Genomic DNA, 12,076 nt, shown 5'->3' with positions numbered 1-12,076 from the left:
TCCTTAATGTGGTCCGGGGAGGGGGCTGTCTGGTGTCCTGCTTTCAAACCCTGTCATTGTCACGCCCCCCAAGAGTCATATACCCCACTGTGATTGGTTGGTCAGCTCCGTGCACGACAATGAAAAAGTGTCATTCATACAAACTGGCGGGCCGCATTAAAATTGAACTTTTTCATATTAAGGCGGGGGCCGCAAAATATCATCTTGGGGGCCGCGAGTTTGAGACCCCTGCTGTACACTCTGGCACTGGTACACTAGCCGCAGGTCGGAAGAACGAATCAATAGTTCGCTTGCTCATAGCTCAGACGCACATATCAGGTTGTGATGATATTTGTCTCCGTTTCCTTCCCACAGATGTTTACGCGAGCGCCATTATCTCTAGGCCCCTCCCCCTCCACGCATTTTAGCCACTCACAGTGGCTTTCCCTATTCTTCTCACACGCATTGGCTGCCTCACAGACGGGCATCACGCTAGTGTGTGCTCGCGTTTCATGAATATGTGCACGAGTGTGTGTGTCTGCCTGCGTGTGTGTGCGCTCGCGTCTCAGATTATTTCATTGATCATTGATGTGCCCCTTCCACGTTTGATGTATTAAAAATACGAAGGGTGGGGGAGGCAAATTTACTGGTAGCACATGTGCGACTGGATATAAAATTCAGTCGCACACTCTCAAATTTTAGTCGCAAAATGCGACCAATTGGTCACAGTCTGGAGCCCTGTACAGCACCTTGAGCTGTTTTTTTTTGTTTTTTTTTTACATGAAAAGTGCTATATAGATAAAATTAATTTGAATTTGAATTTGAACCTTCCGATTGTATTTTGTAAACTGTCTAGCAGTTGTTTACCATGATGGTTTCAAAATGGATCCCATCAAATCTCACTAGAGTAGCGTTACGCCACCGGAAAAGGAAAGGCATGAAAGATCGATCTCTGATTTTATGGATCGATTATTGATCTATTAAGCGCGGATTAATTTAGATTGATTAATCGATTTGATCAATCCAGCCGTAGTGTGAATACACGTAAAAACTTCCATCATCCCATCTTCCTCCTTGTTACGTCCCTTTGTGATTGACATGCACGTTGGCCACTCGAATGCCCTCTGAGACATCCGTCACTGCACTCGTGCCCACGCTCAGCAGTGTTTGGGTGTTCAGCGTCTGTCTCCTAACTGGATGTAGCTGCTAGTTGTGCCTCAGTCACTCAAAAAGAACTTGGAACGTTTCTGTTGTCAGAACCATACGCTAGAGCGCCGTTGAAATGACAACGGGGTCCAATTCAATAAGCTGTTGAAGGAAAAAGGACAGAGAAACTTTTTTATCATGTTGTAATCTTCTAAATGTATCCATTAAAGTCAAAATAATTGTCTTATTCACTTTAAAATCTGCTTTTACAATGAGTCTGTGTATTTAAGTACATAAATAAGACAATTTTATGGAGTTATTTGTTTCAAAACTAGATGCTCTAGATCAGTTTTTTTCAACCAGTGTGCCGCGGCACACTTGTGTGCCATGAGAAAAGGTCAGGTGTGCCGTGGGAAATAATCAATTTTCACTGATCTATAAAGATTTGCCATGTCCAGGATATCAGCTCTGTGTTCATCCAAACTGATAAAACACTGAGTAGTTGGGAATATGAAAGATCATAAAATACTTTTTTCTTTGTGTTTATTTGATTCTATTAAAGTATTCTACTGGGCGGCAGTTTAGCTCAGGCGGTAGAACAGGTCGTCTAATAATCAAATGGTTAGTATGAGGGGCCGTATAAGACATTATTTATTCTGAACCATTCACATTCATACATTCTTGCTCTCACAGTCATATATACTCTCTTTCGCATACATATATTCTCTTACGCATCCATATATTCTCTCTCTCACATTCATACATTCTTGCTCTCACAGTCATATATACTCTCTTTCGCATACATATATTCTCTTACGCATCCATATATTCTCTCTCTCACATTCATACATTCTTGCTCTCACAGTCATATATACTCTCTTTCGCATACATATATTCTCACTTGCACATCCATATATTCTCTCTCTCGCATGCATATATATTACTTTACACATACATACATTCTCACTCTCATTGTCACTCTTAAAAAAGAATGTATGTATGTGAAAGACAAGTATATATGTACGTGTGAGGAAGAGTTTATATGTGTGTGTGAGAGAGGAGTATGCATGAAACGGAAGGCACTTTGAATGAAAAGGAAGGCACTTTGCATTTTGAACAGACGCTAACATGAACCAATAAGAAGGCCATCGGAACCTTAAGAAATATTTTATCTTCACCTCAAGTGGTCACAAATCTGTCTGCATCTCTAGAGACACAAAGGAATGTCTCAAATACCAATAATGGTAATAGAAGTGCCACCGAAACAGAAAATCCGTATCCACCTTATTCCTAGCCCCCATGAGCCTTTGCGTGAATTATGGGCGACACTTCCTGTAGACGCTGGAACACGCATTTACATTAAAACAAATTCCTCTTGTTTTCGATCCATAACTACATATAAATGTGGGAAAACCAGCTGTCATTTCTTAAAAAAGGCAACGGTGAGGTGGAGATGAAATATTTGTTAAGGTTCCGATGGCTGCAGGACCCCCGTGGCTACTTCTTGCCGGTTCGTTTTTTTTTTTAAATAAACTTTATTAACAATATCTTGCACATACAAAATACCAAACACAAAACTCCACTGTGTGCAAAATACAATCTTCACGTTCGCCATGAGAATGAACAAAAAAAACATAATGATAACCATGTAAAACAGGTTATGCAAAAAGAAAACAAAAATAATAAGGCAAAGGAATCTGTTAAAGTTTCAGGAGAGACCATGTTTCAACTATTCTGACAGCTTTTTTGTTAGTGGAAGATTTAATACTGTTCACATACAAAACCATTTCTTTCTGAAAAACATAAAACACGTTTTTTTTGTTGGCATATTTACATTTGTGTATAAAGTATTTAGCCATAATTATAAGTAAATTAACTACATATATTTTTTCTGCATTAAGTCTTCCTTGTGTAAAATATCCAAAAATAATATGCTCGTAAAATAATCTATAATCTTCACATAGATGAGTTCTTATAAAATGTATCACATCTTTCCAAAATAGTTGAGTGAAATACCAAAACCAAATAAGATGAGGCACAGTTTCTGGTGAGGAATGACGGAATGAACAGTTTATGTCCAGATCTTTTTTAAACTTAGTAAAGAAATGTTTCACTGGATAAAATTTGTGAAGAATTTTGAAAGAAATGTCTGTGATTTTATTGGTGATGAAATACTTTTGTGGCAGGGTCCAAACCTTTTCCCACTGAATTCTACATCCAAAGCTGTTCCAGTATGAGATAACATACGGTTTTGTGGCAATCTCATTTTGAAACAGAGAACGGATACTTTGATTATTACTGCTAGCTGAAAAACATACCTTTCCACACCACAAGTCTGTTAATTTGGGATTTCTTGCTTGTTCATGTTAGCGTCTGCACTGTAATCCCTAGCGAGTTGACTGAACTTAAAAATTATTTTGTAACAGATTACGCAACAGTTTAGTTATATTATTAAAACTTTTAAGTTAACATTTATTAAAATTCATATTGTCAGTTGGCTTACATTTGTATTATTTCATATAAAAAATATTAAGATTCCTCAACTTATAAAAGAGAGACTAACTATATTTTTATATTACTCAACTCATAAAATATGTAAAATTCACTCAAATGCTTTATAAATTCTTTAACTCATTAAATGTGTAGCATTGAAAATATTTAAAATTCTTCAGCTTAAAATGTATTCTAAACAGAGATATTGATACTGCCCCACTACATTTTAAAGGCTAACATTGATAAAAACCAACAAACGTGAAGGCCACACAATAGTGATTGCTTAATACACTTTTTTTAATTGCTCTTTAAAAAAAAAGCACAAATATCAAGAGGATGAAGAAACAATAAGTGCAATCAAACTGCATTATAGGGGGGCCACACAACATATTGACAAAAAGAGTTGGTTTTGTATTGTACGGCAGAAAAAGCAAATGATCACAACAAAACACATTAGTTACATAACACTTAAACCAACAAATAGTCCATTCTGGAAGACTCACTCAACGAAACATTCTTCAGCGTCAATAAATGTCCTTTCAGTGGTTTGCTGTCCTCAAGGCTCAAGACAGCATTCTGAATAAATATGAAGGCAGGTTCAAGTTTTTTGGGGCGCTGTAGGTCCAGAGCATAGATGTCCCCGAAGAGTTAGAAGAGATTAGTCAGCCAGATGTGTGGGACCACTGACGGCAGCATCAGGAGCATCACCACGACAACTGAGAAGATACCCACAGAAGTGTCTGTGAGGTCTGGTATTCTGGAAAATACAAAACAAAAAACACAGATGAGTTCAGATCCTCAAAGATATTCATCACACTAATGTCCAAAACTGACATTCCTGCCATCTGTCAATGGGAATCTTTTCATGTTAACATTCTGTTAGCTTTTAATCAACTGGCTATGATGTTTTAAGGACCAACTCCAATTAAAATTGTGTTTTTAAAAAGTTCTTTAGCATTTTTCTGAAGGAGGACATTTATAAAATAATTTAAGACTAAAGCTTCATTTTTCTTTATTCAAATAATGAGGGATCAGGAGCAGAAAAAGGTAAATGAAAATGTTCCCACTCCTTCCAATCAGGAGTCCCTGATGTTCGCCTTTCATCTTCCGTCTCATTTTTAAAACCATTTAAAAATATCACTCAGTTTACAAACTACAAACAATTGCCCTATTTATTATGTCACTCAATAAAATCTCAATCAATATTAAAGGATTAGTGAAAACCATTGACAGGGAGTCGTGTGCACTTACTGTACAGGTCTTGAAGAAGTTGGAGGCATCTTCATGCAGATAAACAGGAAGTGCAAGGAGGACAAGTGCCCGTCTCATGTTCACGTCACGCTGGTCCTAAAAGAATAAAAAGAAATATCCATTACCATTGAAGCAAATGCAGAGCAAACACTTCCAATATTTATTTAAGGAACTTTAAGAAATAATAAAATGATACCTTTTCTAGATGTCTATTTCTAGTAAGAGTACAATACAGTGTTCATGGCATGATCCACTTCAGGTCAAAGACCCAAAGTCATTTTTAAGGCAAGTTACACCTTGGCTTCTTACAGCTGTTTACAAATGATTTGTTATGTTTTTGAATTAGAAATACATTAGAAATTCACCTGGAGGTCATAAATCCTAACCAGGTTGGCCAGTTCCTGTCTGTTTTGGTGGACTTAGTCTCAGAAAAAGGCAGCTTTAAGTTACACAAACATGTAAAAACTGCACAATTTCCTCTGACTGCATCTACTCTACATAAATCCATTTCAGATCTTGACAGATGAGTTTTCATGGTTTCAAATGATGGAATGGTGCTAATGCAACATCATTTTATTATTGTAATATACTGTCATAAAGACATGACAATATTCCAAAGTGTCTCCACATACATTGCAGTGGAAACACTTTGGAATATTGGCTATGTAGTACTGCAGTATTATATGTAGTACTGCATAGTGCCAAAGTAACAGAACACAACTTGCACCTCCATTCCATTGTGCCACCTTCAGCCTGCAATCTAAATATGTTTAGTTAAATTGTAAATAATTTCAGCTCTATTTAGACCTTTGGCTAGTTAAAATGTGCATAAATGTTTCCATGCTGCCGTATAAATCTAATAATGGTAATAGTTCAGGATGAATGCATTAAATAAGTATAAAACTCACCCACTGACACCTCTTTTCTGGTGAAATGGTGACTTTCTGGTGAACTTTCTGAAGTTCAGTATCTGAAAAAGTCCAAAAGAGATTTTTCAATGTTAAAAAATGTTTCAATTATATTCTGATCAAAAAACATTTATTGCACTACACAACCCATTGCATTTTTTGTTTTTTTAAAATAGCTCTAGACAAATAACTGAGACAAGTTACCTGGCTGGCCTTGGCGTCTACCTGGAGGTGAAACACTGAACACTCTGTAGTTCGGTACCTGAACACAACACGAGCACGTTGATTAAATTATTTTTACAAAAACCTTTTTTATAATGGAGATCAGTGATTTATAAAAGCTTAAAGCTGCATTCAAAACCCAATGCTTCCATGTAGCAACCAGGCTTAAAACTGTTGGCGGTAGCTCCTCCCACACAACCGTTAGAGGCTTTGAGTGACATTTTTGGACATGTGTCCAGCAGCAAACTTTAGCCACAGACAGAGGCCTCCAACGCGAATTTCACACGCGGATCACGTTTAGTGTGATTGCAGCATAAGAGATCATTTCTACCTACCTCTGAAAAAAAAAAAACCTCATCACTGTCGTAACTTACGGGCAGAAATGCATTTTGGGTTTGCCTCTGCTATGACAAACTAATCATGTATACATTGCCACATTAAGCTCTAAAACAATTGTAACACACATATGTTTAAACAACAGTAAACCACATTTACGGTAGTATAAGAGCATTTTTAAAGCATTCATTCAAAATAAACCATGAACGATACTTACCAAATTAAATCAGGGCTGAAGACAAGACGGCACCATCAGCGATGAGGCGGATGGAAAAAAAAACCCGAGGTTGGGGCGTCTTGAAGCGGGACGAAATTGCAACGCTTTGCAGAAAAATAAAATGCTCGACTTTCAATTTCAAACGTCGCATACTCGCATTCGGCAAATCCAACATGGCCACCTGAGCTAACGTAGAGAAAACGAAAGACCCTCCCACCAGTACGTGATGACGTCATGACGCTACTTCAGGGATCTTAAAATTTTTGAGTGCTAAATACAAATAAGCTTTAAAATATTTAGCACTGTTAAGTTAAATTTGAAAAAATCTTGATAGAGCTTAATACTTTATAGTTGAATCAACTACAAAATGACTTTTAAGTTGTTTAACCTTAATAGTTATGAGTCAGTACAAGTGATAGGGTTTAGAGTGTGTTCAAAATGGGAGGTGGCGGCCTCTCGTCCAATCAGAGCACGAGAAATCATCTGCCTTCCGTTTCATTCAAAGTGCCTTCCTTTTCATTCAAAGTGCCTTCCTTTTCATGCAAAGTCACTTCCGTTTCATGCATACTCCTCTCTCACACACACATATAAACTCTTCCTCACACGTACATATATACTTGTCTTTCACATACATACATTCTTTTTTAAGAGTGACAATGAGAGTGAGAATGTATGTATGTGTAAAGTAATATATATGCATGCGAGAGAGAGAATATATGGATGTGCAAGTGAGAATATATGTATGCGAAAGAGAGTATATATGACTGTGAGAGCAAGAATGTATGAATGTGAGAGAGAGAATATATGGATGCGTAATAGAATATATGTATGCGAAAGAGAGTATATATGACTGTGAGAGCAAGAATGTATGAATGTGAATGGTTCAGAATAAATAATGTCTTATACGGCCCCTCATAGTTAGCACATCGATCCCCGCTCTCCCCAGCCAGCTGTCGCCCCCCGAGCGCAGCCAGTCTGCAGCTCACCGCTGGGTTAAAGTGCGGAGAACAATTTCCCCATTGTGGGATGAATAAAAGAAAGATTTAAAAATAAATAAATAAATAAAAATACTTTGATAAGAATGACGGTACAGCGATTTATCCGCAGCTTCAGCTCTGTTTTAGGAAAAGTCCCGCCCCTTTAACTGTCTCCACCAATCATTCTTGGAGGCTTAATCAAGTGTCATCAGTCTGACCAATCAGAAGTGGTTAAAGTCTTCACTTCCTTGTTCTGATTCTGCTCATAAAGTCTCTCAGTTCCAACAAAAATACCAGCTAAAGCTCGTCTTTACCGGTGTAGCTTTCCACAGAATCCGGTGTCAGACCGTGGAACAAGTGAACAAAACCATGAAGCTCAGAGAAGAGAGTCTGTCTGCCATCACTAAATCTCCCATGATGCATTGGGTTAAAGTGACAGCATCTCTGTGCTACTAAGAGTCTTCCCTGTTAAATGTCTTGAAACCACATCGAACACATCTACCAGTTTTTAAATCTTCTTGATGAAGGTCAACAGTTTAGTTCTCCTTCAAGGTTTGTGTTTATTAACAGCCAAATTGTCAATTGCCAATTGCCCAAAAATTACAGTTGCCTTTGCACTAACATTGAACTAAATATAAAAAAAAATTAAAAAATCACTATTTAGAAAGAATATATTTGTTTTTTTGTGAGGTTACACAAAATTGTTAGTAAACTGGAGGAAAAAACAACCACCAGGGTAAAATGTCAAATAATGTAGTTGATAAATGCATGTGAGATTGCAGAGGTACTGTACATCAATACAGACTATGAGTTTCTCCTTTTTTAATTTTTGGATGCTGCCGTGCCGTGGGATTTTTGTCAAGGATAAAGTGTGCCCTTAGCTCAAAAAAGGTTGAAAAACAGAGGTCTAGATCACATGTGTCAAACTCAAGGCCCGGGGGCCAAATATGGCCCGCCATGTTGTTTTATGTTGCCCGCGAGAACATAAAAGTTTTCATTTCTTAAAATAAAATTCCTCTTTAGTTGATTATATATTATTTATGAGTAGCTGCTGTTGTAATTAGTCAATGTTTGCAGGTCTTAAGTGTGTATGCAGACACATTGTTGTCATCCAACCATCAGTTGGATGCAAGGCTGTGTGCAGCCTTTTTTTGGAAAATGTTACACGTGTAAAACATGTTCGTTTTAGCTCAGTTTTGTTATTTTTCTTTATTCAATTGGACAGTCTGATCCTTCATTAATGGAGTTAATGGGTTTTAATTAGCAGACAGGTTTTAAAGGATTTATGCTAGAATAACAAACATGTTTCTATGCAACTGTAATTGTCACTTTAAACAGTTATAACAAATAAATACGGAGTTTTTAACATTAAGGAGTGGTTACATTTATTTTTACATTTAGTTACATGTATAAGTTATATCTGGCCCTTTGAGGACAGCCACTATGCTGATGTGCCCCTTGGTGAAAATGAGTTTGACACCGCTGCTCTAGATGAACTTTTGGAAAACCTTTTCAGCTTTTTTTTTTTTTTTTTTTAGTAAAATAACTAAAATGTGTAATATTTTTAAACCTAGCCATTTCCTTAGATAAAATATGAGAATAATAGAATGATAGGAGCATGCTGTAACAGCAGGAGCTCAGTCATGGTTCAAACACTGGAGTCTAGGCTTTTTCTTGCATGTCCAAGCATTCATGCATCCATATTTCTGCAGAGGTTGGAGGATCCAGTGGAGCATCGTGCCTGAGGTCTCTGAACCCATGGTGAGCCAACTTCCTACTCAGTGTCCGTCATGTGAGACGGAAGTGCAGCTCTGCTGACTGCCGTTTCATTTTTTTTTTATTCAGGAGCCGCCAAAAGAGGACTTGACTGTGTCAGAAAAGTTCCAGCTCGTACTTGATGTTGCACAAAAAGCTCAGGTAGCACATAAGCTTTTCAGCCTGGAAACTAATAAAAACATTCCCGGATCATACAGTTCATGTGTTTTTTTTCAGAATCTTTTTGGTAAGATGGCAGATGTGTTGGAAAAAATTAAGAAGTAAGTTTGAAAAGCTTCTAATGTGTACTCTGAAGTGTCTTTGGTAGATGGATGGGTCCAAACTGATCAGGAGCTGATGTTTCACATCTGCCCTCTCTCCGTCAGCCTGTTCATGTGGGTGCAGCCTGAGAGCACCCGCAAGCTCTACATCTGCCTATGGGTGGCTTTCATTACGTCCTGTCTGCTGCCGTACCAGCTGCTGGGCTTCATGACCGGTGAGGCAATCACTCTGACACAATCCACCCCACACTGATGCCGGGGATCCTGTTTCTGTCAACCATTCACTGGATGGTCATCTAATCACATTAGTGACTGCTTTTCCTCAATTCAATTCAATTCAATTTTATTTGTATAGCCCAAAATCACAACAACAGTCGTCTCGATGGGCTTCGAAGTAAAACATGAACTTAAAAGGATCATGACTACAAAGAGTTCAATAGTAAAATACTAAAATGAACTAACAAACTGACTAAGCTATACTGGCATCCCTGCCCTTAGACCCCCCTTCGCGGTAAGGAAAAATTCCCAAAAAAAACGGATTCCGGAAAAAACGAAGAAACCTCAGGGGTGCCCATACATTATCATACATTATTAAATCCATAGACTGCTGTAAATTAAGTCCTCTCAGAAATGGTCATTTTGATAGTACAGATGGAGCCTGTACAGCCTCATTTTACCGGTTGTTTGAATTACAATGTCCAAGTTCTAAAGCCGTTGATGTTTATGGTAAATGGCGTATGGCGTGGACTTGAATAGCGCTTTTCTACCTTCTTTGAAAGCCAAAGCGCTTTAGTCACAGCCCATTCACCCATTCACACGCTGCTGAATACAACCTTTCACCAAAGACAAGGTGGGGTTCAGTGTATATGTTGCCCAAGGACACTTCGACACATAGGTGGGCAGGGCGGGAATCGAACTTGCAATATTACGATCAGAGGTCGACCTCCCTACCGCTGCACTGATTTATTATATATTTAAAATAATATTTTAGTATTTTTAACTAATAGTTTTTAATATTAATTGTTTTTATGGCTGTATTCTTTTTATTCGTGTGTGGTAAATGGATGCAGCGGGCCGCTTTTTAATTTCCTTTGGGATTAATTAAGCTTTTTCTCCTTTTTCTTCTTTATATTTGTCCATTTGTGTCAGTGAAATGAATCTGCAGTGCCTCGGTTGTACAACATCCCTGTAGTGGCGCTTTTGTGTACTTCACCTAACCTCACTCAGTCTGTTTAACCTGGGCTTCATTGTTTGATTTTTGATTTGAAATGGTTTATTTCAAGCAATCAAATAAGAATAATACACAACAACATTACAACCATCAGTTATACATTCAAACGATGACGTATCAAACTTAGGATAATTAGACATATTAATAAATATTGCTTGAAAGGGAGTTGAAGGAAGCGAACTTGTGTAATCCCACCCTGTTCTACTGTAACCATTTCATTACATGATTGATCATTATCAGGTTCATAACTACTATCAGACAGATTTATTTTATTATTTTTTATAATAAGGTAATGCTGTGAAGTAAAAATAAAAAAAAGGTCCATAATCTGTCGAATGACCAAGGTTGGTTTTCCTTCAGCTGATTAACAGCCGTTCTTCTGGTTTAAAGAGTTCATAGTTCTCTTTGCTGTTATGTCTGCAGACATTAGATTCAGGTCTTAGATTCAGGTCCATATCCTTCTTTAGCTGATATCAGCGTCGCTGAAAGTTGAGGTCAAGTTGTCTGCACTTTGCTGAGAATCAGGTCACTTCAGACTTTTGGAGAAAGTGATGAATCCCGGCGTCATATTTCTTGAAATTATTTGGCTCTTTGATTTATAACTACATGTTGGTTCAGACGTCCGTGATCAAACACTTCTCTAAGTCCTTCATGGTGTTCACAACCACAACCTTGGACCGGTCCGGTGGACCGAGTGGTTTGATGTAAATCCTGCAGCCTTTAACCCAAGTGTTCTCAATCTGCTTACGCTTCCTGAGAAGCCTGGCATGTTTGGCGATTTCAGCATTCCTTCTGGTCAGATGGTCGTTCAGATAAACAGCAGATCCCTTCAGGTTCTTCCTTTGATTCATCAGAGCTAGCTTGTGTTTCTGATTCACAAACCTAATGAGGATCGCTGGTTTATCTGTCTCCTTTCTCCTGGGGAGCGGGTGGCAGGTCTCGATGGTGTTTAGATCCAGGGAAATCCCTTTAGACGTGAGAAATGGTTCCACTTGGTGTTCCACAGACTATCCATCGCTCCCTGTTTCAGAAGAACTGCTAGCAATGCCAGCGCTATTAGCATTAGCAATGTTAACTCCAGCTGCATTTAGCTTTGCCCGAGGTTTGATCGGTACTCCAGTGAGAATGACATTATTCATCCTTACTTGTTGTTCCACATTATCCAGTCTTTTCTCCAGAATGTCGACCCGGTTATCTTTTTGCTCGTTTTGAGCTCGGAATCTTCGGAAGTCTTCCAGTAACTCCATCAGAGGAGTTAGCTTAGCGGTCACCTGCTCCAT

At 38.2% G+C, this 12,076-nt stretch overlaps 1 protein-coding gene across 5 annotated transcripts in view; it reads left to right on the top strand.

Moving 5' to 3' along the window:
- Positions 1-12,076, top strand: part of gramd4 (GRAM domain containing 4) — a 136,093-nt gene that overhangs the window by 93,033 nt on the left and 30,984 nt on the right. For all 5 annotated transcript variants that reach the window (XM_023952572.1, XM_023952571.1, XM_023952573.1 and 2 more), the window contains 4 exons: positions 9,242-9,290; positions 9,375-9,446; positions 9,522-9,565; positions 9,671-9,780. In XM_023952572.1, the coding sequence (XP_023808340.1) occupies positions 9,242-9,290; positions 9,375-9,446; positions 9,522-9,565; positions 9,671-9,780 (275 nt within the window). The remainder of the gene's footprint in view (positions 1-9,241; positions 9,291-9,374; positions 9,447-9,521; positions 9,566-9,670; positions 9,781-12,076) is intronic.

The sequence above is a fragment of the Oryzias latipes genome, chromosome 23 (genome assembly GCF_002234675.1).
Source record: "Oryzias latipes chromosome 23, ASM223467v1".
Lineage (NCBI taxonomy): Eukaryota > Metazoa > Chordata > Actinopteri > Beloniformes > Adrianichthyidae > Oryzias > Oryzias latipes.
The sequence above is the reverse complement of the archived record's forward strand: the minus strand, read 5'-3'. Positions and strand labels throughout refer to the sequence as shown.